Source organism: Phytophthora sojae (assembly GCF_000149755.1).
Source record: "Phytophthora sojae unplaced genomic scaffold PHYSOscaffold_3, whole genome shotgun sequence".
In the NCBI taxonomy this organism is placed as follows: domain Eukaryota; phylum Oomycota; class Peronosporomycetes; order Peronosporales; family Peronosporaceae; genus Phytophthora; species Phytophthora sojae.
Genome location: NW_009258117.1, coordinates 5175198 through 5197686, shown reverse-complemented (window position 1 = coordinate 5197686; position 22489 = coordinate 5175198). Strand labels below are relative to the sequence as shown.

Here is a 22489-nt window from a genome sequence, read left to right as displayed (position 1 = left end):
CAGCTTCCACACGACACGAATACATGTACATCAAGCAATTAAGTAGTGAGTTAAAAGCACCGCAAGTGCTGCCAGAAGGAGAGATGCAGGCGATGCCCGGTGTCAAGTTCTCGCAACTTGAGCAGCACCTTTTCCTGACGCAAGCGTGCCAGTTGTTAGCGCTGTGCAAGCGAAGCCGAACAGCTTCGAGCTTGGGGCCATGAGTCGACAGACTTCACGTGCGTCACGCCAAGACATCGAGTATTTACAAGTGCAGCCTACACCTACAAAGGTCGTCGTCGTTCATATCACTGGTTTCTCCTGCCTAAATGGTAGCTGCTAAGAATCTCCCGACGAAACCGATTCCCTCTAGCATAGTAGTCTGTTTTAAGCAATACCCACACCATCTATTATGCCCTAGCTTTCGCTTCTTTCCATTTACGCTTGGCTGAGATCTCGATTCGCCGGAACGCAGCCTTGACCGCGGCTTCACGTCTGCTCGAACACGCACAGGCATCAAACGTTGGGTTACGAAAGAACGCACCCTGCAATTTTCTCTGCACAGTGCAACGTACTATAGCTGCCTTCAGGTGTGCTTCGCTGTCACAGTTTTCGCCGCAGTCCTCCTCGCAGCGCCTTCCAATCGCCCAGTCGCTGGCTGTCGTTCAGCTTCGTCCACTGCTTGGCCGTTTGACGTAGCTATTGTCCAGAGCCACACAAGTGTTAGATATACGCGCACCCGAAGCTATGGCAAAGAAACTTACTTACACGTCGTCGGGCGGGACGTAGCATGGTGCTTGCTTGCTGCTCGTTCTTCGGCTTGCCTCCCACGTTGGATCTTTCGAAATGGAGCACCTTTCACTCGAGCTTCCGGCCGCGTTGGACTACCTTGACAATTTTGTAGTACGAATATCTTACCTCAAATAGAAAGTTTGCGGTAAACTACTCAGTAGCCGAATGTGTCGTAAATTACAAAGTTGCTCAAGCAACCTTATCAGAAATATAAGGTTGCTCGAGCAACCTTATGGGATTTTTTATGTTTCAATTAAGGTTGCGTTAATCACTTCGCTTCAACACAATGTGATGTTTTATTGGGGACGAAGTCCCCCCTATAATCATGAGACTCCGTTTCATGGAGTTTTTACGTCTCTTATATACACTCCGCTTTATTATACTTTTTACATTAATTCTGCGAGTGGGTTAGGGTCACAATTTAGAATCGCTCACACGGGGACCAAAAAATGAAACAATTACCTCGGTTAAACAACATTTGGATGCTTATCGAAAGGTGGTATCAGGACGGATTTTTATGAGCTGAACCGACATCACTATCTTTAGATGCCATAAAACCAGAGGGTCGAAGTTATGAAACAGCAAATTCGACCGCTAGTATGGAGGACATCAGAAATAGACTTAAACGTGACATTTTACCCTTATTTGGACCCGCTTAGGACCCTTTATTAAGCCTATTTGCCTTTCAAACCTTATGCTGTCGTAAGAAGGGTCGCTCTGCAGCCGTTGGTAAGAAGTCTGCGGCCCTTCGGGATCGCTTGACCAGCGCACAACAGAGAGTCCAAGCATCAACAAGCAGAGCCTCAAGGAAGCGCCAACGCTACGCCAAGTAGCAAGCAGCTTTGCATGCTGAGGACCGGGTACTGTCAAGCAGCAACTTCTCTAAATTACATTGAAGGCTATGCGCGGGTGACGAGCTGGACGATGAGCTGGGGTGTACGAGCCGGGGTCCGTGTCGGTGCTTCTTGGTAGCAACAATGGCTCTCTTTTGGCCCGTTCGAGCTCGCCTGCTACTTCGCTTTAAAGAAATCAGACAGTTCCAAGTCCTTCCTGCACGCTTAAGGCGCCGATTATTTGCTCCTTTCTAGTCTGCGTTAATTCATTCATTCATTGCGTTGCTCATGGAAAGATGTTCGACTAAGCAAATGCATTAGCCCTCTCAATTACAGTTCTGTTGGGTCGATCTCGGGCGTCACAGCTCTGCATTGATACCTACATGCATGTGTGATGGTACGATATCGGGCTCAACTACATTATTTTGAGCTAGTTATTGTTCATTATATATGGTTCCTTATTGCGCTCAACGTGCATGAGGTTATCTACCTACGCGTGCAGACTAACAGCTTTGAACAGCCGTGCATGTCATAGTCGCGGCAGCAACATTGGCCATTGCGGCTGGGTGTAGATGACATCTGGAGGAAGAATTTCAACATGGATCGCGAAAGGTTACTGGAATAATTCGCTCGTATTTTCACTCTGAACATGAATACACCACGAAATTGAAACATCGAAAGTTAACCCCTTATTCACTTTTCGCTGTGCCAGTGTGCACATTCTGCTATTACACTTACCTAAGTAACTAAAATACAAGTGTTCTGGCATTCGAACCACAGGTCAGGTGTATCAGTCTACCGTTAATAACAACGTATGAATGGTACTTATGTTGTTTGCAAAATAGCCAGCAAATCGGGGAGCGTGAAAGGGGAAATAAAGCGCTAGAATTTGCAAGCGACTCAAATTCCTCAAGTGGGGACGTCGTCCAAAACTCTGTGGTCAGCATAGTTTTGGGGGTCGACCCCTAAAGCAACATGAGCGTAGCGACCGTGATGCTCCGCTAGTGTTACTCAAAAGTATGCCAGATAGCGCGAGTGAAGATGCAAGTTCTGGAAAAAAAAATTTCTTCAAACCAGAGGGTGCTTCTTCTTCTCTCCTTGTACTTTCGACAGCTTATCGTTTCAATTCTACGTGCGAGTTTGGCTCATCTGATGTTGGCAAGACGTTCCAGCTCCAGCTCCGATTCGTCGGTGGGGTGAGCGCAAGATGCCAATAGCGGCGTGCCTCGAGCCATAGGTTGATCTCGTAGAGTGGCGCTCTACATCGCCTCACAATTGGGTGCGCCTTGACTTTCTGCTCAAAGCTAGAAAACTTATTGAGATTACTGGCGCCACCTCTCCATACCATTTGAAGCGTAGGGTGCACATGCAAATCTGCAACTCACTTTAAATTCTGACTCGAACATCGCGCACTGCAGGGGGACGAAACGAGTAAGAAATGTACACCAAACTGTTGCTTTGGGTTGCACGACGCGGGGATGTGGAAGATATTCGCAGTGCAGTGGAAATGGGGGCCGACGTGAACGCAAAGGATCGAAGTGGATGCACCGCATTGGCTCAGGCTGCCGCGGGAGGGCTCATTGACGTGGTGCGTTTCCTGGTTAGAGAGTGCGAGGCGGATGTAAATGCCAGCAACAACTGGGGGGTCACAGCGCTAGCGGGGGCGGCTGCTTATGGGCACCTCGACGTAGTTCGGTACCTGGCCGCCAACGACGAGGTTGATGCGAATATGGCTAACAATTGGGGAGACACCGCTCTAATGGAGGCCGCTGCTAACGGGCACGTTAACGTCGTCCAATGTCTGGCTGGAGAGTGTGGTGCCGCCGTCGATGTGGCTAATGAATGGGGACAACAGCGCTGTTGGTGGCCGCTCGCTATGGACACTTTGACGTCGTTCGGTATCTCGTCGGAAAGTGACGAGCTGATGTTAATGCTACAGACGCGGATGGAGACACGGCGCAAACGAAGGCCGCACGGAGGGGATACAGAGGCATCCTTCGCTATCTATCCGGCGAATACGAGCGCCATTTAGAGGATATGACGACCTCCGATAACAAGAGCGGATCACGAGTGCGTGTCGATGTCAGCGCGCGTATTCACCGAGTACAGTCCAACTTTGGTCTAAGTGCCGCATTCGAGCGTGCTCATAGCGGCCGGTGTCTCGTCGATCGCCGGCATACCGCTGCACTGATAAGGGCTGCGGAAGAAGGATATTTTGACTTGGTCCAGAACCTGGTTGGGAAATACGGAGCTGATGCCAACGCAACCGACTGCAGCGGGAGCACCGCAGTGATGATGGCCGCCAAAGGAGGCCACATGGCTATCGTGCGGTATCTTGTTGGTGAGTGTGCCGGAAATGTGGATATTGCAGACCGAGACGGAACGACGGCCCTGATCCTGGCGGCTGCAAGAGGACACCTCGATGTTGTGCGGTATCTTGTAGGACAATGCGGCGCTAGTGTGAACGCCGCAGATAGAGACGGAAGTACCGCGTTGATCAAGGCCGCAGGTCGAGGCCACGTCGCTGTAGTTCGGTATCTGGCTGGAGAGCGCGACGTGGATGTCAATGCGACCGACGGAAACAATGCCACAGCGTTGATGAAGGCCGCCTGTCGAGGGTATTTTGATGTTGCCTGGTATTTAGCTGGTGGCTGCAGCGCTGCAATAGAAGCCACTGACCCTCGCTGCGCTAAAGTGCTCGCGGAAGCTGCTGGTAAGGGACTCGTGAAGTTTGCCCGGTACCTGGTTGATAGCGGGGTTGATGCACATTTCAGCGACTGTTGCGGAGCCACGGTACTGATGCGGGCCGCAGCGGAAGGGCGAGTTGAAGTCGTTCGGAATCTCGCAATGGAATGCGGAGTCGATGCGAACGCCACAGATCGGCACGGGACAACAGCGCTTATGAGGGTGCCAGCGAGGGCACCTACCGGTACGCGCGATTTCGCTGTAGTTCGGTGTCTGGCACAAGAATGCAAAGCCGATGTAAACGCCTCAGATGAGTGGGGAACTACTGCGCTCATGCACGCCGTCGATATAGGTGAACCCGACCTTGTGCGGGTTCTGGTCACTGAGTGTGGAGCTGACGTGAAAGTCGCCGATGCAAATGGAGCCACAGCGCTCATGCAAACGAGACGTCAGTATGGTACAGTATCTAGCTGCAGAGTTTGGGGCTGACTTGAACGTCACCGATAGCAGTGGAGTTACGGCGCTGATGAAGGCTGCCCTTGAAGGCCACGTCGATGTGGTTCGATGTCTAGGAGAATGCGGCGCCAATGTTAACGATAGCGCCCTCCGCATTGCTCGTGAGCAAAATGACCAAGAAATGCAGCGGATCCTCACTCAGGTTCTAAAGGTGAACCATGCGGACGGCAACGAGGCTGAACACTCGGTCAGTACCGTGCCAAGTTGGTCTATCTCGCCGTCTGAAATTGAACTGTTAAGCTTTGTGGGCACTGGCAACGTCGGTGGCGAGTACCGTGCAAGGTGGCTCGATGCTGACGTCGCCGTGAAGCTTTTTCTCCCCGGCTCGACCTCTAATGCCGTCTTCGAGGAGGAAGTTCGGCTGTGGCACCAATTGCGGCACCCGAATGTGATCAAGTTGTACGGAGCGTGTGACGCGTGTCCACTGCCGCTGCAGTTGTTCGTGTGTGAGTACGCCAGCCATGGATCACTACACGATTATGTCAAGGTGGCCCCACCTACCCAGCACAAAGTGTGGTCGTTCTTGCTCCAAGCTGCGTTGGGACTCGAGTATCTTCATGAGCGAGATCTCGTGCACGGCTATCTTCGGTGCAGCAATATCCTCATCGGCAGCGATGGATTGACCAAGTTGTCGAATTTCGGGCGACGAGAGTTGACTCAAACGCTGAGGCTTAGTGTCGCCTGCTTGCGTTGGCAGGCTCCCGAGGTTTTAGAAGGCAGCCCACCGTCGTTCGCGTCAGACATCTATTCGTTGGGAATGTGCATTTTGGAGGCGTTGACCAGGGAGGTGCCGTGGAAAAACTGGCGGATTGAAGACCTCCGAACTGTCAAAAGGCGGTGGGATCCGTCTGCGAGTGGAACCGAGTCTTGGGAGCCCCTGCGTCCACCTTCTAACGCCGCGTATACCTTGGTGTGTCGTATGTGCTGCCAAGACCCAGCGAAGCGCGCTAGTATCGCTTTCATTGTGCACACATTGGAGCGCTTCGCTGTTGAACAGAGCAGCGATTCGTCGCTAGACTGTGAGTTCCCAAGTACGTTTGACGCTTCCAACTACCCCCAAAGAAGAGAATTGTGGTCGGATCTGCGAATTCGCATGGAGGAGTGCGATAGCGACCTCTACCGCCAAGCATTTAACGAGCTAACGGATCTTCGCGTGCGTTTACGCAGTTGTACGTCCCCACCAAGAGTGATGGAGCGTTTCCACGCTGTCCGTGACTTTTACTATACCATTACCGTACCGAGTGACCAAGCTCGGGTCCTGCAGCTGTCTGTAACGCGTGCTACTGCCACCAGTATGACTTCTTTTTGCCGAAGTATCCGGTCCCTTTGGGCAGCCCTAGGCGAGACTGACGATGCAGCTAGAGCTCGAGAAGAACGCTGGACGAAATACCGCAGCAAGCATATCGAAATATTTATCTCGGAGGCGTCTAAGACCTACACGTTGTTGGAAGAGCTGAGATCGGAGGAAGACCGAATAATTTTCCTCATCACCTTGAAGTCCGAACTTGAGCACCCGTCGTTTGAGTACACTCCAACCCAGTTCGAGGTGTTGAAGGCAGCATACGAGGATATTACCAGCAATCTTGATTCAGACAGTTTGCCCAAGATGACGCCGGAATGGTTCATCCCATGGGACGAGTTGGTCATTGACACTTCGCGCGATCCGCTGGGGTGTGGTGGCTACGAAGCGTGTATCGAGCCAAATGGCTCGATTCAGATGTGGTGGTGAAAAGGCTGGCAAACTGCAACGACAAACGCGCCACATTTTCATCCTTGTCGTATGACTCGTTGCTCCGGTCATCCACTTCTTCCACCCCTGCACATGCCACCAGGCGAGCGGAGGCAATGGCAACACTCCTTCGCGAAGTTAACATTTGGTTCGGGTTCAGCCACCCCCACGTCATTCGGCTCTTCGGCGCGTGTCATGTTGGCAGACCCTTCTTCGTTTGCGAATACGCCACGAACGGAACGCTGGTCAGCTATTTGAGAAAGCACCCGAACGAACTTTGGTTTAAGATGCTTGAAGCTGCGCTGGGCGTCCAGTACCTCCACGCGCGCGGTGTTGTTCATGGCGAACTTCAAGGGAACAATATTGTGATCGGAAGTAACAAGAAAGCGAAGGTGACGGACTTTGGTCTCAGCTCCTTCGTTGACGACGACTGTCATTCGGAGATCTCTGCTGCGTCGCACTGGGTAGCACCAGAAGCCCTGGTAAACGAGGACTCACGACTAACGTTTGCGTCGGATATCTACTCTCTGGGTATGCGCATCGTGGAGGCGTTAAGGGTGGTGGGGCCTGGTGAAGACAGTTTTAGAGGTTGTCTACCTTGGGGAGCACTCGACAATATTGCAGTGAAAAATCATGTGAGGCGGGGAAAGTTGCCATTTCAACCCTGGAATTGCACAGACGAGCAGTGGCAATTAGTTAGACGAATGTGCGCCTTCGAGTCAAAGGAGCGGATCAAGGTAGCGACCGTGGTCGACTCGTTGGCAAGGTTAGCGAATTCTTCAGACACCACGAGCCCACCTCAGACAGCCGTAAGCCCAGGATCGATCTCGGAGGTCGTTGTAGCGGCACGGGAGTTACTGAAGCGACTCCACAACGGCGTCACGAATCAATATGGTGAGGTTTACCCCCTTTATGAGTCACTGTGGAATGGACTCGAGGAGATACACAGTCGTATCGACCGTCGACAATTTACGACTGCAGGTCTTGTGGATTTCTGTGAACTGGTTGGTGACGCTGAGACGAGCACGAGGAAGTTGCAGAGAATGACAGATAGTCTGGTTTCCTTGGCTGAGAGTGCATTGACTTGCTACGCGTTGCGACGACGTCTGAACAAGTTTGTGGAAGCCCATAACCTTCCCTTGTCCCAAATCCGGAAGCAAGTGGAGCAACAATAACAGCTCAACGATCGGATACTTGTTTTTAATCTGTCGTTGACGGAGAATCAAGGCTATTTGAAACTCACAAAGCTTGTCTCTTTTTTAAAAAGAGACAAGCTTACTACTTTTAAGTACACGAAAACTAGATAATTTCAACTACTCTTTTACAACCGTACTACTTTTTTAAAACTTTTTTAGAAGTAGTACGGTTGTAAAAGTGTAGTTGAAATTATCTAGTTTTCGTGTACAATTAAATCCTACCACGGCAGCGAAGTTGTAGCACGAACGACTCAAGTCTCGAGTTGATCGGAGGTAGGCAGGCGAGGAGTATCACCCAACACAAATACGCATGGCTTCATGTGCAAATGCTTGACAACGGACTTTATCAACGTTTTCCGAACCTGAACTTACGAAATGTGTACTTCGAAGTAAATTTTTATGAGCGAGCCGATAATTGCGTTGCTAATCGCTCATGCAGTCTTGCTTGTGGACACCTTGTTGCGGAAACCAGACCCTCTATAATAGTTGCTGCTTCAACCATTTGATGATTTCGCTATGATAACAGTTCCTTGCTCCTTAGTAATTTGCACCCAGTCGGATACATTCGTTGAGAAGTTGTCGCGTGTGTCTCTGTGTTTTTCGTGTTTCCGCGGGGGGGGGGGGGACTATCTTTGAGAAGTATGGCATGGTTACCCACACCCGCTGGCTAGAGGTGGTGTTCCAACTGCGTATTCGTATGGGCAGCCATGGTCATCGTTAGGTACAAGACCCCAGATCGAGTTGGAGAACGGATGAGACATCCTACAATAACATCATTTGCAACCTGTAAGGTTACTTTGTCGTTGACCGATTGTCCTTTACAGGTTGCAAATTACCAAGGAGCGAGAAACACCACTCGTTCAGTAATCATCAATAATCATTCAACGATGGTGTACTGTACTGTTACAGAAGCTGCCTTCCCCAACCAAAAAAATTGAAAATTTTAGAAAAGCACACAAGAAAACCATAAAACACCATCTTGCCATCTAACAACGTACAGTAAGAAGTGTAATTAGTGTGGGCCCGCTAATAGTGTGGGCGCGCAATTAGTATGGCCAACATTAATTAAAATTGCCAAGAAAACAGTATAAGTTTCACTATGAACATTAGCATTAAATTTCGGGAAGATTTACCCACACTATTTGGGGGGGGGGCAACAAAATTCGACCAGGCGCAAATCCGTGGCCCACAGTAATTACACTTCTTACTGTAGTACTGGAGGACCTGTTTCATGGCCAGAATCGAAATACAATCCCGGATGTTCACAAGAATGCGTCGTAGAACCACGTTAGTGAACAATAAACCGTCATATTCAACTCCAGACTGCAACCAGTGAGTCCACAAGCCTCGCATGATACGAGATGCCAATCGACGACATCTTGCGCGCGAGACGGCTCTCCATCGATTGTCGAGTACACGTTCTGGTTGGTCCAATTCTCTCTCATTCTGCAATTTCCCTGCCAGCTCTCAAGTCGCCACTCCAAACTAGCAGCGAACCATGCGTCTCTCTCTCTCGTCTTGGTTGTGGTCGCGGCTTCCTTCCTGGCCTCTTGCGAGGCGGCCACGGTCTCCAGCCAAGCTAATATCGCCAAAGCGACCTCGGTCCGTAGCCCCAGCCAGCGACTTCTGAGGACCAACAAGGCTATCGAAGATGAAGACGACTCTAGATTCATTACGAATAAGCGAATAAAAAAATAGACGCCTACCACATATGGACATTACCGATACATCGAAGTGTAACTCTGAACCGAACACTTTGATGAGGGCTGCTGGTGGCGATGCTGTGCTGTAAGCTTATCTCGTCGGTGAATAGGGGGCAGACGTGAATGCCGTGGATAAAGATGGAGTCACCGCACTTATACGCACCTCGCGCCATGGGCATATTGACATCGCCCGGCTCTTGGGGTCTTGTCGAAGAATGCCGTGTTGAAAGGAAAGGCTCCACTTCGATGTCAGGTAATCTTGTTCTATGAAGATGAAAGCACGAAAAATCTGTCTGCAAAATATGGCAAACAGCCTGGCTGAGACGACCATGAGATGTGATAGGCACACTTTCTATCACTACTGTACCTTGCCATAACTAGGTTGTCTTCGACTTGGCTGGGAACACCAGTGGTAAAACGCTGGTGATGGTACCGGTACTAATTGCCATGATAAGGGAGAACTGTGGCCCGCGTGATTCAAGGGCGTGGCCCCGCAGGGGCCACACCCCTGAATATCGCGCGGGCCGCAGTTCACTTTCTGAAGCTGGTGCATGGGTCTGTTGACGTGCATTTCCTGCCTCAGTCTGTCTTGCTGAAAGTTGCCGTTGAACCTGCTCGGTCGACATCCTTCTGGCTGGTGTAGCACGAAGGTTGCGCCAGGTTACGCTTACGCGTCCAATTAATCCGTTGGGAGCTGTCCACCCCCCTCATTCTTCGGGATAATGCACTTGTAGTCGTAATAGTAAGTACTTGGAGTACTGAAGTAACTGTCACCTGGTAACAGCTAACCTGCGGGATTATTGTAGGCGAAGCATCATTGTAGACGAAGCATTAAGAGAATACAAACGTAGTGGGGGCACTGTATCCTTCGCGCTACCATATTCGTATGATATTAGCACCGCGTGTACAGTAGTATTTGGACTCGTGCACTAAGTATTGTTTGCGAAGCAGACAAACAGACTTGCATACGCGGCCCACGGGGAACAAACATGTACTTCGAAGTAAATGCATGGCATGGCGTCTATAGAATACTGGTGGGCACTTTTTAATCCAGGCTGAAGCACTGGCGGCAACGCGGCTGGTATAATTCGATGCCTCCGATGAGCTAAAGCATTAACCAGCTGTGAGTGCGAGCACAATGGAGAAAGAAAGTAGTACCCCTCAAGTTGAGTGACTTACCTCAAGCGTCTTGTCCGCCACAAGTCGGCGAGTAAAAGCTGTCGGAAATTCAGCAAAATACGCGGGTCGGTCTCCAACTCAGCACTGACCTAACGGACGTAAGTATGAGAAAGAAAAAATAACACGGACGTACCTGCATCATGGCCACACGACGAGCAAATGGCATTGAGTTTGATGACTTGCTCCGCCGTCGGGATCAGCTCCACCACGTTGTCGAACGCCTGCATTCAGCCACAAACACTTCAGTCCTTGAGCTCCCATCATGCACTCCAAGCCGCCACTCACTTTGCGCTCGAACGTCGCGTCCAGCGCCGCGACGACCACCACCTTGCCCCTGTTCGCCGCGTCCTGGCAGAAGTCGACCAACTACAGCACGTTCATCCATCCATTCATCCACCCAGGTGGCGTCAGGCGTCAGCGAGCCCAAGTGCAATTTGCACCACTCTCAAGTCTCATGTCCTTACGTCCGGGTAGAACTGCCCCTCGTCGATGCCGATCACGTCGAACTGGTCCAGGAACGGCCGCACCTCCGCCAGCGTCTGCACGGGCATGGCCTCCACGAACACCTTGTCGTGGGTCGACAGCAACCTGCCAGCAGTTAGTAAGGAGTGAGCCCTGAGAGGTCCCAGTGCATGTAGACATCAAGAGTCGTACTCCTCCGAGTGGCGCGTGTCGAAGAGGTACTTGACCACGAGGCACTCGAGCTTGGTGTGCTGGTAGCGGTGGATGCGGCGGATGAGCTCCGTGCTCTTGCCGCTGAACATGGGCCCGATGATGAGCTGCAGGCAGCCCTCGATCTTCTTCCTCATCCTTCACGTCTCCTCCTTGGGCCTTGGGGCGGCAAAAGCGCGAGTGCTCGACGTCTCGACGTCAGCGGCCAATAATGCGATAGAAACGTCGATTTGACTCGCAAATTTTAACGTCTGACCCGTTGAAAATGTCCCGATCGTAACGGGGCGTTCCAAACCGGACACAATATATCAGTTGGAACAGTTCTGAATCTGAGTCCGTTGTGATGTGTAGCCATTTGAGGCAGTTCAGACACGAAGACGATGGTTGGCGAAGAGGAGACCACGCGCGGCAGCTTCCACGTCGTGTACGTGCCCGCCGATGAGCGCAAGGAGCTGGAGGAGTGGGCGGTGGCGCTGCCCCAGGACAAGGAGGCGCAGCTCGGCTGCCTGACGGAGCGGCTGCGCGCGCACTTCAAGGCGGGGGCCACGAACGCGTCCCAGCAGCAGCAGGAGGAGACGTTCAAGCAGCAACTGCTCGCGCAGCTGCCCAAGGGCGCCGCCATGACGGACGAGATGCTGCAGATGATGCTGCAGATGGACAGCCTCGTGGACTCGATCCCGCTCGTGCTCAACTCGCCCGACGCCAAGCACGTGGGCGTCAACATGTACGTGGACGACAAGGGCACGGCCAAGGCGCTGCCCACGAACGTGCGCGCCTCGGCCATCGCCCAGGCGTGTGGCAAGATGCTGGAGGTCAAGGGAGACGCGTTCATTGGACGGGTGTTTGATAACGGTGAGTGGGGGGGGGGGGTAGTATCGGGGGGTCAAAAGGTACTTGTAGAGTTCTAAACGGTGTTTTATTGTAGACGACGACTTTGTGCGCATGGACTTCCGCTTGAGTGAAGTGTCGGGTGACGCTCCGTGGGTGCAGCAGGGCAAGCAGCAGGCTGCTGCTGCTGCTGCGGGCAATGGAGGCGCGGCGGCGGGGGCTGCGCTGGCCAGGGCGAAGGCCCCGGCGAAGATGATGCTGCCTGGATCTATCCAGCGCATTTGCGGTGCTGACCGCTGCTCGAAGAACGGCACGCTGCGGTGCTCGAGATGCAAGGCGCAGTTCTACTGCAGTCCGGAGTGCCAGAAGGCGGACTGGAAACTGCACAAGATCGGGTGCAAGAAATGAGTGGTTAGATGAAACGACATGACTGGGTTCGCAGCAAAGCGTGATCGTGTTTTGAGTAAATTTCGCGGTACAGTACTATGTATGCGACTGATACTTGAAGTCGGCCACCGGATGTGACGAATGGAGGACGGCTAAAATATCTACAGAAATACAAGATAATCGATGGCGTTCCTGCAACGTTATCAGTCATCATTTTACAACGTCACAACACTTTTACGGCAACGTTAGGGCCTTATTGCGACGTTATTAGCAACATGGGTACATGGTAGGACAAGGTCGGACTTGTAATTTATCGGATAAATTCCTGGTGTGTTGCACATAGGTAATTTATTTCTGAGGTATTATCTGTGCTGAATGAGTACATAGTAGGCTCACGAGGTGCGCAAATCCATCGAGCCGCTCACTGAGGTGAGGGTGGGAGAGTTCTGAAGTGGCACACACCACGAGTACACTTTTGTGAGCGCAAAGTATGCTAACAGAGGCTCAAAATGTGAATACTCTGGTGTTCGGATTCATTTATCTCTGCATGGGTACGTTTTATCGCGGATGCCAATGGTTTTCTGGGCTGTACTTCTTCGACAACGAGACGTAGTTCTTATTGTAAGAGTATAAAACTAATCAAGCGCTCGTAAAAGCTTTTTAAAAGTGACCATTATATTTGTTTTCGAAACCATTAACGTTGCTCTTTTGATAACGTTGCTCTCTCAGCAACGTTGCCCGCTAACGTTGCCCTTCGATCACATCGCCCACTAACTTTCTTCGAGGTAAGTTGTTGGCGACAGTATTGCACGGCAGCAAACCCTACTGATAAATCAAGTAACATACCAGGTCCACGTCGATGGTTGATATTGTTTCAGAATGCACAGAGTATGTACGGACACTTTCATTATGCATTCAATGCTGTACCATCGTGCATTGACTAGTTTAAGCATTATTCTCTTACAAACTAGTTGACCTCTTCTCAGAAAATCTGGGATAATAGTAGACGCTGAAGTTCCGCGTCTACTACGGAAGTTCCGCGTCTACTGTATAAAGTCGTGTCAGAATCTATAAAATAAAAACTATTAGGTGCACGTCCATTACCTTCGGTTACTGTTCAGTTATACTCTCATTGTCTCCGTCTTAGTACATCCGCAGATTATCAATGACTACATTGCCAGGTTGCGTCACCTACAATAAATAGGTTTCAATATATTAACAGTATGAAGTGTAAAAGGCTTAGTACGAGTGGTGCTACCGTCAATCGCGCATCATAATTGTTAGGTAAAACCAGTTAACGTTGCGACTATTAACGTCGCTGTAAAATTTGGAACTTAAGAAGCGTAAGACTTGAATTGCTGCCTGTTGCTTAGCCGATAAACCATAGCTGTTCATGCTTATATTTTACGTATTACTGTGTACAATAACTACCACACATCGACACATGCAACAAATGGACGTAGAATCTATTATCAAACTCATCTAGGGTAACATTGTCGAAGTGATGCATAAATGTATCGTCACAGCTAATCTACCAGAAAGGTCGCAGGTTCTAGCCGACATGTCATCAGTTGTGTGCTGTAATTTAATAGCAGTGATATTAAAGTAAATTGCGATCTTGTTCTTGAATTTGAATTTGTTGCGGTTTAGTCGGCTACCTACTCCCGGAGACGCGCACTGCTGCATCTCCGCCTACGGTGGTCAAAATTGCGATCTTGTTCTAAATCATATGCATCGCTGTTTTCTTAAAAATGGACTCAATACATCTATAGGTATAGTATGCAGATGCGTGATCCTGCCTCCATTTAATGTGCTTCCTATACTACGCGCTGGCTAAGTCACCGTAGTGCTATCCTCTCTCATTATAGTGAAGCACTTTGCTAAGTTTTATAGCGATCATGTAATGGCTGATGCGTCTGACCCAGGTAATACAATTGAATAGTTTGGCGGTTGATAACTATAAGTACGGCTTTGAACACTAGTTTTATATAAGAACAGAGGAAGTAGGATAAGTCACCTTAACGGGTAATGTTAACGTGCAACGCTAAAAATAAAGCGACGTTATCTTGGAGAACGTTAATGCGCAACGCTAAACATAACGCAACGTTATCTTGGAGCAACGTAATGCGCAACGCTAATCATAATGCAACGTTATTGAGAAGCAACGTTAGTACTCGGCGATATTTCGTATAGTGTCGACCTCATTCGATTAAACCTAAGCGCTTGGGCGCAAATGCTTCGCAAACGTTTAGGACGACAATCGTATAGGTGTACGGAAATTAGAGAACATTTTTTTTATATTGAAAAAGGTTATTGAGTTACTGGAAATTAGAGAACATAACTTCAAGCAACAGGAAGCAGCAGACATTATGTCAGGGACCTGGACGATGATAGTGGTTGGGTAATAATATAATAACTCGAAAGGTTGAAGACATGCAACGAGTTTTGTAGTACTAATTAGGAAAGAAAATTGGGGTGTGTACCAAGAGCAACGTTATGTTAAGCAACGATAGTAATCGCGACGATATTACGAGCAACGTTAACACTAGTATGATTAATCTACTCTGTATGTCTAACCTACATCGGTCCTCAAAGCCGCTCCAGCGTCCGGTTGTCCACCTTGGCCTCCTCCTGCATCGATTTTCTGTCAAAGACATCGTCTTCTTCATCGCTGCTGCGTCCTGGTCTGGTCGCTGGTGCTTCGTAGAGCCTCCTTTCTTGTCATTGCGAACCAGGCCGAACTACTCTGCTAGATGTGGACTTCCCTCTCAGCCCGCACGTCCTTGTCGTCCCGCGGCGCGCAGCTTGAAGCTGAATACTAACGTCAAAACAACATAGAAACATAAATATTAATGAAGCAGTGTTATTAATCATAGAGCAACATTAGCAGACAATAGAGCGCAGAGCAACGTTACCTTTAGTATTCGCGGGAGGGGGGGGGGGGAGGGCAGACTCTCGCAGCTTGGCCATCTCCGATGCCAATGCGTTCAGCTTGCTCGTACGGAGCATCCTGCCGCTTTTGCCTTAACAGCCTTAATACATTACCAAATAAACAAGAACAAATTACCAAAGTTAATGCACATATAACAAGCAACATTAATGCACACCTGTAAGAAGCAAGGTCAAACTTACGTAATTCGTGAAGTCGCTTGGCTTGCCCCACCCTTAAACAGCGGGCTATCGTAATGTTTCCAGGAGGTGGCTGCGCCGTCCGAGCTGGTTTTCTGAAATGGAGGGCTGAGATTCTCCCCCTTTTCCTAAAGTACAGCTTCTTTTCGTTGAAGTTCGAAATTAATCGAGGTAAAACCTCACTTGAAATGAGTATTTTAATCCTGAGGGAAAATCCGGCCTGAATGAGGGATTTGGTTGTCACGTATTTTACGCGACATTTATTTTTTGGGTGACGTTATTCTTGTTATTGCAACGTTATTGAGCTGAGGTTAGGGCTAGTTAACGTCGGAGGACCCACTTCGAGATAATCCACAGCGATCATCTTAATCCACAGATTTGCGAGGTCAGTCCACAACAGGTGGTGACAATCCACAGAACCTGGGGATAATCCACAGCTCAATGAGCAAATCCACAGCTCCCAGAGTCAATCCACAAGATGCAGGATGTCTAGTCCACAGCTATTTAAGCCAATCATCATCATTCTCTATCTTGATATTTGATCCAATCAGAATCTCTCTCTATCTGCGTGACCACTAAATGCGATTGAAGTGCAATGTGAAGTCGATGATGCTGTTGGTGTTATTGAGCGCAAGGATAGCAGCAGAAGCCAAGTTCCTCAGGCAGAACTATTAGGCCATGACATCACACATCTAATGAACTCTAATTTACTACCTAATTCGCTATATTGGTGGGGCTGAAGCTCGAAGCCCGCAATAGTACAATGAGAAGACGTTGAACAAACGCAGTGATTCGCCTTGTTGGCAGTAGACTCGATCTTCGTTCGACACCGCACGTGACTGTGGTGTAGTGAGCAGCAGCATTTACGCCTTGTTTGATCTACTAACTCTCTAAATTGGCGTCTCTACGCTGTTTTGTAGAGCTAAAATGAAACTCGATGCTGCAGTTCGGGCTGTTTCCAGGCTGTCCCTCTCGATGGAGCGCGCTCTTGGCGTGGGCTGCAGGTGCGTCTGAGCACCTGTGTTATGGCCCATCTTTTGTGGCATGGTTGACGTACTAACTCTAAATGCTGACGTGTCTACGCTGCTGTATAGAGGTTATGAAGCTGGAAGCAGCACACAGGGGTGCTCGCCGAGCACAAGAGCATCGACGCGGAGCGTCATGGGGGCGCTCAGCGACAGCGAGGCGTCGCCGTTGGTCCACTCGGAGTTTCGCCGCCACTCGCTGTCGTCGCGGGACAAGTTCAAGCGCAAGGGCGACGCCACCGCCAGCGAGAGGATTAAACTTGCGGACAGCAAGTGACGCCGCTGACTACGTAGTGCTCAACGCGGAACAACAGCAAGCTACGATAGGTTGTTGTTGTTCCGCGTGAGCAGCTCCCTTCAGGGCAGTTGTCGTGCATCTGCACGCATGGTTGGTAGTGATACTAGGTGCACATGTTGTTTCACTCCACGCATAATTGGACTAGAATAACAAACAATACAGTACAAGTTGAACATGTAAGCTTTCTCTTACGCATTAAACTTATCCTACGCACATACTACGTAGTATCTACTAGCAGTAGTAGGTATTGCCATGACCCGCAACAACTTGTCAATCTAGATATGGTTGCATTATTCGTCCACGCGCATTACATGACCATGGCTAGCAAATATTCTAATAGCATTAAAGGAATTACTGTACATGAACGACCCTAACTGTGCATCTAGCTGTAGCTCTACCAGTTCATCCGTCCGCACGCCGCCACGCTGAGCAGCCTGTCCTGCAACAAGCAGGCGAACGGAGCAAACCGCTGCGACCCGTAGGGGTACGCGTTGATGTCCTTGGCCACGAACATCTCGCAGAACGTGTCGAACGCGCACGACGCGTCGGATATGAGCGGCAAGCGCACGAGCATGATGACGCGCGACTACTTGCCGGCCGCGATCGTGTCGTACGCCTCCTGGCGCGCCACCTTCGCCACCTTGGGTAGGCGGCCGCGCAGCACCTCGTCCGCGCTGAGTCTGAAGTCGCCGATCTTGCACGCGATGCAGCCGTTCTTGCGCTGCTGCTCACGGTCGTCCACGAATAGCGCGCCCAGGTGCTGCTGTCAAAAAAGCCGGATGCACCAGCACGCCCAACACGTACCATGGGGTCCATGGCATGGGTGTATTGGCCCCTCGAGCGCCAATCCACATTTCACCTCCTATTCGTTCACAGCACCATCAATATAGCACGTTAGCCTACAAGCATAGCATCATTATAACCACACAAGTATGCCGCTGCACGCGCACCTGCGGAAAATGGCCACGCGCCATCCTCTACGGCCCCAGAGCCACCCGTGCCCGGCAAGCAGGATCTTGGAGTCTGCATTTTCATCCACAGTAACGTCAGTATTGTGAGTTAGCTCGACGCCGACACTGCATTTTGTTGCCCAAATAGCCAGCTAAGTATCGTACCCATAGATGCTGCCTGTACCCACCTGCTCCCCGCGCTAGACGCGAGTGGAGAGATTACACACCATCACTCAGTGTTTTGTGTAACCATAAAAAGTGTAGCAGCACCTAGAAATTGTGTTGGGATACCCACTGTATAAATAGGAAGCACCACCTAAAATATAATGAAAAACACCGACTAAAATAGAGCAGCCACCCACTTGTAGGCGACGGGACACTACCTTTTAGCAGTTAGCAACTTGCCATGGAGGGCCGTGAGGAAAACACAGCCGACACTCTGGGGTCTCTACCTTCTTCGGACTCCGACAGCGCAGATGAGGTTGAATCACCAAGGTGGACTAAGATCTGGGCATCGGCGACCGCCTCTGAGGCGTTTGAAGCCTTTCATGATACCCTCCCTAGGCGAAGCATCAAGAGGAGTGACCGTACGAGCTGCACAATCGACCATCTACTCAACAAGAACTACGCTCTCGCTACTGCCATGCACAAGATGCGAGTTCAGACTACAAAGTACCGATCGCGGCGATGCCATCCTCATCGCTCTGAAGACGATGACGAGAATGACTCAGCCATTGATGCCCCGGGGGACTGTCCATGCCGATATAAGTTTAAGATTTGCCAATCGTCCGATGTGCAGGAGGTCTTTCAGCGCGACGCCCACCTGGCGGACGTCGACGGGTCCTCCAGCCCCATCGTGCGCAAGTTAACGCCTGAGATGAAGACCTTCATAGTGGAGCAGCTTAGCTCGGGTGTGAAAACGACGGCTTCGCGTTTGTTTGCCGTTATCTGTAGCATGGTGCACGAAGGTGACATGCGTGGGCCCCCGCCCGAAGACCAGCAGGTTGTGGACTTTGTGAAAAATTGGAGACGGAAAAATCCTAAGAACGAAATGGCGCCTACAATCGAGATTTGCAATGGCCACCTCTACGAGCAACAAGATATAGCGACATTAGACGAGTTTGAGATGATGATCCTTTGCGACACGCAAACGGATGCGCGACCGGGAAGCACAAGCATTGTGTCGCGCTTAGGAGATGGATCAGAGGCATTCCCGTTTCGTGTTGGGATGACGTGCATTCGGCAAATCCGCGATTACATCTCGGTACAGAATCGCAGTGACTGTACAACGATTCTGCACCTCGATAGTACCCATAGCATGGCCATCCATGGCTACTCGGTCTTTGCATTTGGCTACTCGGATCAAAGTTGCCACTTTGTGCCGCTAGCCTACTTCTGTACATCCCAGAAGCGGAAGCTGGATATCGGTTGGTGTCTTCGCTACATTAAACGGGTCTGTGTGGATATCTGCAATGTACCTTTTGCCCCTCAGTACGTGATGATGGACGCTGACAAAGCCCAATTCAATGCATCCGTGACCGAGCTGTCCCATTCTACCGTTCTAATGTGTTGGTTCCATGTCACTAACAACGTGTGGAAGTACGCAGCGGAGTTCCGCGTCTCCTACGACGACACGGCAGCTGTGTTTGAAGATCTCTATGACATGCACTATGCACTGCGGCCGGATTTTGAAGCTGTAAAAGCGCGGGTTTTGGGGAGGCGGAGGGGACTAGCTGCAGGATCTGCCGTCCGCAAACTTACAGACCATGTGACAAAGCAGTAGATTGAGACCCAGCGCTTTGCTAAATGGCAGGCGTTCTACACCCCGCGAGGATATGCTGCGACCAATAATCCGCTTGAGCAGTATCATCGGCGTTTGAAACTGGAGTGCCCAAGCAATGTGCATACGCCCGATGAATTGATCAAGAGTCTTAATGGTGCGCGGCTTGCTTTTCTGCATCGAAATGTGTTTTTTTGCAATTTTCCTACAGCCTCAGAAAGGCTCATGCTCCTGTATCGGCTTTTGTGCCGCCGAGGTTGCATTTCCGTAGAGCGTCTGCATCCGATTGGGACTGTCCAGGCCGATTTGTACCGCGTCCTGCATCGGCCTTTGGCTCTAACCGCCACAGAGAAGAAGTCGGTGAAGCAGTCAATTAAATCCGCCAATACAAGGCGCAAGCAACTCGAAGGCATGCCCGCTGCGGGCTGGGTTATTGATGTCCGCAGCAAGGCTTGCCCTTGCCCATATTTCGAGAAAAACGATGCCTGTTGTCATCTTGCTGCAGCGTGTATCCATGCAGGTGTGCATATGCCAGGCGTTGGCAACAATGGCAGGCAGTTCGTGCACCCGCATCATCGCGCAGATCGGGTGCGCGTGGAAGCTGCAGCTGTAGTTGACGCGAATGCTCTGGATGGTGTCAGAGCGGATCCCGCCGAAGATACCCCCACTACTCGCGTCCAAGGACTGCAACAAACCCAAGAACGGGATCAGGCTGCAGGCAGCAGTACAATTGAACCCGATACTGAACGGCAGCTTCTGCAAACTATTTATCGCGAACCGGCCCCTGCTGTACAGCAGGTAGAACAGAACGATGGGCGTGATGACGACAGTACGCAGGATGCGGTGTCGGATTTGCCATATACGAGTACTCAGCTATCTCTTCCAGCAGCCCCAATTCAACTTTCGGTCCAGCTCTCTCAGGACGACCGTGAGCCCGAAAACGTCCGAAGCGGGCTTACTATTTGTCCTGTTGTCGAATTGGCAGACCAAGTCGAGCGTCCACGTGGTGGTGGGCGCAGCACTACATCGGAGGACCCTATGAACACAAATGTGCAGGTCGGCGTTCGTCGCTCTCGTCGCGCACCAAAACCAACAAAGCGATCGATTGAGTCTCGCTTACAAAATGATAAGCGGGCACGAACAACTATCGCTAAGCGTTAGAGGAATTATGCTTGCTCGCATCTTTTATTCATTCTACTTGTCTCTCAATATACCGTTGCATTGATATTCACTAAAATTCAGGTTAAAGTTTTACCGACGGCCAACCTTACAAGTGTGACCTCGATGTTCGCCTGACCATTCTCATCTATTGTTTATTCCAGGCCATGTATGCGCGCAGGATTGTCTACACGATGACGCTCAGGTGCGGCTTGATCCCGCTTTAGTCTGTGTGACGACGCTCGTACATGACAAGTTCGTGGACGTCCTCGACCACATCCCCGTTCAATCGTTAAACGGATCCTCGTCAAATGTCGAGACGCCCGCCAAGGTGTTCACAGTGTGCACGACAAGCGACGCGTGAATGCGGGTGAGATGATTAAGATACTCTAGCGCATGACGGCGGAGGTTGGTTTTCATGATAGGGAGGTGTTGCAGCAGTTTGTTACGGCCACATCGCCCGGGACTGTCGGGTCCTCGAGCTTGGCCAAATTACCGCCGTACCCCCGTCGGTCATGCGGATTTGCCGTACTGAGCGCTTAAAGCGCAGAGGGATTGATGCGTGGTGGCAATCGCGTTGAATCTGATGAGCTAGTCGATCACTTCTCTATGTGTACATAGGCAACGAATATACGTGCTTGAACCCCTTCATGTCGGTGTTATTACACGTGAGTATGATGACAAACTCCTATTCCATCCGTGGATATGCTATATTTGCTATGTCGGTGTTTTTTTGTATTGCTGTGGTGGTGTTCACTTAAGTGTAGGTGCTACAGCCGATTTTTCCGGTGCTGAAACACCCCCCCCTCGCTAGACGCCCGAACCTGCACACTCAGCACCTGCTGCATCAGGGTTGCGAGATGGGGTTTTTCGAATTGGGAATAAACCATTTATTCCACCCACCCACCCCAAGTCATCCGGGGTCGGGCTTTTTGGGGATATTCATAAAACCCATCCACCCATTGACTAAGCACTATTTATTAGTTTTTATACTCAATTTAACACCAAATGCATGTAAAAACGCTAATATTTGAGGAAAGCCGAAGGTGAAATGATGTTCTGCAATTGTTATAGGACTCAAATCGAATGTTTAGACATTTATTTGCGTCTCTAACCCGCTCATCACTTGCATTGGAGGCGCGGCGAACTCGAGTTTGGCTCACATCCAAATTCACTCTCCACCCCGCAAGCCGCTACCTGCCGCCCATAGCAACTACAACAGCAACTACAGCCATGCTGGCCCGCAACTCGCTCCGACTACCCAAGGCCGCTGCCCGCTGCATCAGCTCGTCCACGCCCGCGCGCGTACTACAGCAGACGCCCGCCACCTCGGGCGGCTCCGCCAAGACGAGCGTGCCGCCGATCTCCCAGGGCGAGAAGGCCTGGTGCGACATCTACGGTGTGGACTACGAGAAGCAGATCCAGGAGGCGCTGCACGAGTCCCTGGCCGCCGCGCAGGGTTCCGCCAAGCAGGTCAACTACCCCACGTCCAGCGTGAACCCCGCTGCCAAGGCGCAGAGCAAGACCGATCTTAAAATGTGGCACCATAACCTATTTCAACTAATATCAACTGATATTATCCTAATCCATTGCATGACTGCAGTTGAAGGGTTAGGTTGTATTTATCCAAAACCCCGACCCACCCGACAG

At 50.6% G+C, this 22489-nt stretch overlaps 9 protein-coding genes across 9 annotated transcripts; 7 read left to right on the top strand and 2 right to left on the bottom strand.

The window, feature by feature from the left end:
- Nucleotides 1-3057: 3057 nt before the first annotated feature.
- On the top strand, nucleotides 3058-4448 carry PHYSODRAFT_385803 (hypothetical protein; the record flags this gene model as incomplete). Its single annotated transcript, XM_009525354.1, has 2 exons — nucleotides 3058-3393; nucleotides 4335-4448. Coding segments are annotated over 2 exons (450 nt in total), but the record flags the coding sequence as incomplete, so codon positions are not given.
- Nucleotides 4449-6644: 2196 nt separating this feature from the next.
- Nucleotides 6645-7313, top strand: PHYSODRAFT_374338 (hypothetical protein; the record flags this gene model as incomplete). The annotated part of the gene is made up of 1 exon (XM_009525353.1): nucleotides 6645-7313. A coding segment is annotated over one exon (669 nt), but the record flags the coding sequence as incomplete, so codon positions are not given.
- Nucleotides 7314-10334: 3021 nt separating this feature from the next.
- On the bottom strand, nucleotides 10335-11448 carry PHYSODRAFT_354343 (hypothetical protein). The gene is made up of 6 exons (XM_009525352.1): nucleotides 11267-11448; nucleotides 11077-11200; nucleotides 10898-10978; nucleotides 10746-10833; nucleotides 10613-10650; nucleotides 10335-10538 (listed from the first exon to the last, which is right to left on the bottom strand). Exons 1-6 carry the CDS (start codon nucleotides 11419-11421, stop codon nucleotides 10479-10481), a joined length of 546 nt encoding a protein of 181 aa, XP_009523647.1. The 5' UTR covers nucleotides 11422-11448; the 3' UTR covers nucleotides 10335-10478.
- A 216-nt stretch (nucleotides 11449-11664) lies between these two features.
- PHYSODRAFT_259625 (hypothetical protein) lies at nucleotides 11665-12520 on the top strand (the record flags this gene model as incomplete). The annotated part of the gene is made up of 2 exons (XM_009525351.1): nucleotides 11665-12136; nucleotides 12210-12520. The coding sequence occupies 2 exons, from the start codon at nucleotides 11665-11667 to the stop codon at nucleotides 12518-12520; spliced, it is 783 nt and encodes a 260-aa protein (XP_009523646.1).
- Nucleotides 12521-16603: 4083 nt separating this feature from the next.
- Nucleotides 16604-16930, top strand: PHYSODRAFT_328976 (hypothetical protein; the record flags this gene model as incomplete). The annotated part of the gene is made up of 2 exons (XM_009525350.1): nucleotides 16604-16632; nucleotides 16723-16930. The coding sequence occupies 2 exons, from the start codon at nucleotides 16604-16606 to the stop codon at nucleotides 16928-16930; spliced, it is 237 nt and encodes a 78-aa protein (XP_009523645.1).
- Nucleotides 16931-17345: 415 nt separating this feature from the next.
- On the bottom strand, nucleotides 17346-17767 carry PHYSODRAFT_328975 (hypothetical protein; the record flags this gene model as incomplete). The annotated part of the gene is made up of 3 exons (XM_009525349.1): nucleotides 17346-17537; nucleotides 17583-17714; nucleotides 17756-17767. 3 exons carry the CDS (start codon nucleotides 17765-17767, stop codon nucleotides 17346-17348), a joined length of 336 nt encoding a protein of 111 aa, XP_009523644.1.
- A 1107-nt stretch (nucleotides 17768-18874) lies between these two features.
- PHYSODRAFT_462817 (hypothetical protein) lies at nucleotides 18875-19036 on the top strand (the record flags this gene model as incomplete). Its single annotated transcript, XM_009525348.1, has 1 exon — nucleotides 18875-19036. A coding segment is annotated over one exon (162 nt), but the record flags the coding sequence as incomplete, so codon positions are not given.
- On the top strand, nucleotides 19031-19771 carry PHYSODRAFT_488907 (hypothetical protein; the record flags this gene model as incomplete). Its single annotated transcript, XM_009525347.1, has 2 exons — nucleotides 19031-19669; nucleotides 19691-19771. Coding segments are annotated over 2 exons (720 nt in total), but the record flags the coding sequence as incomplete, so codon positions are not given.
- Nucleotides 19772-22072: 2301 nt separating this feature from the next.
- Nucleotides 22073-22372, top strand: PHYSODRAFT_454671 (hypothetical protein; the record flags this gene model as incomplete). The annotated part of the gene is made up of 1 exon (XM_009525346.1): nucleotides 22073-22372. A coding segment is annotated over one exon (300 nt), but the record flags the coding sequence as incomplete, so codon positions are not given.
- Nucleotides 22373-22489: the final 117 nt, after the last annotated feature.

Coding starts and splice junctions, on each gene's coding strand:
- PHYSODRAFT_354343 (XM_009525352.1), bottom strand. CDS start 11,421: ATGAGGAAGAAGATCGAGGGCTGCCTGCAGCTCATCATCGGGCCCATG. Junction 10,979..11,076: donor AGGGGCAGTTCTACCCGGAC/GTAAGGACATGA, acceptor AACGTGCTGTAG/TTGGTCGACTTCTGCCAGGA. Junction 10,539..10,612: donor TGGCGGACAAGACGCTTGAG/GTAAGTCACTCA, acceptor TTAATGCTTTAG/CTCATCGGAGGCATCGAATT.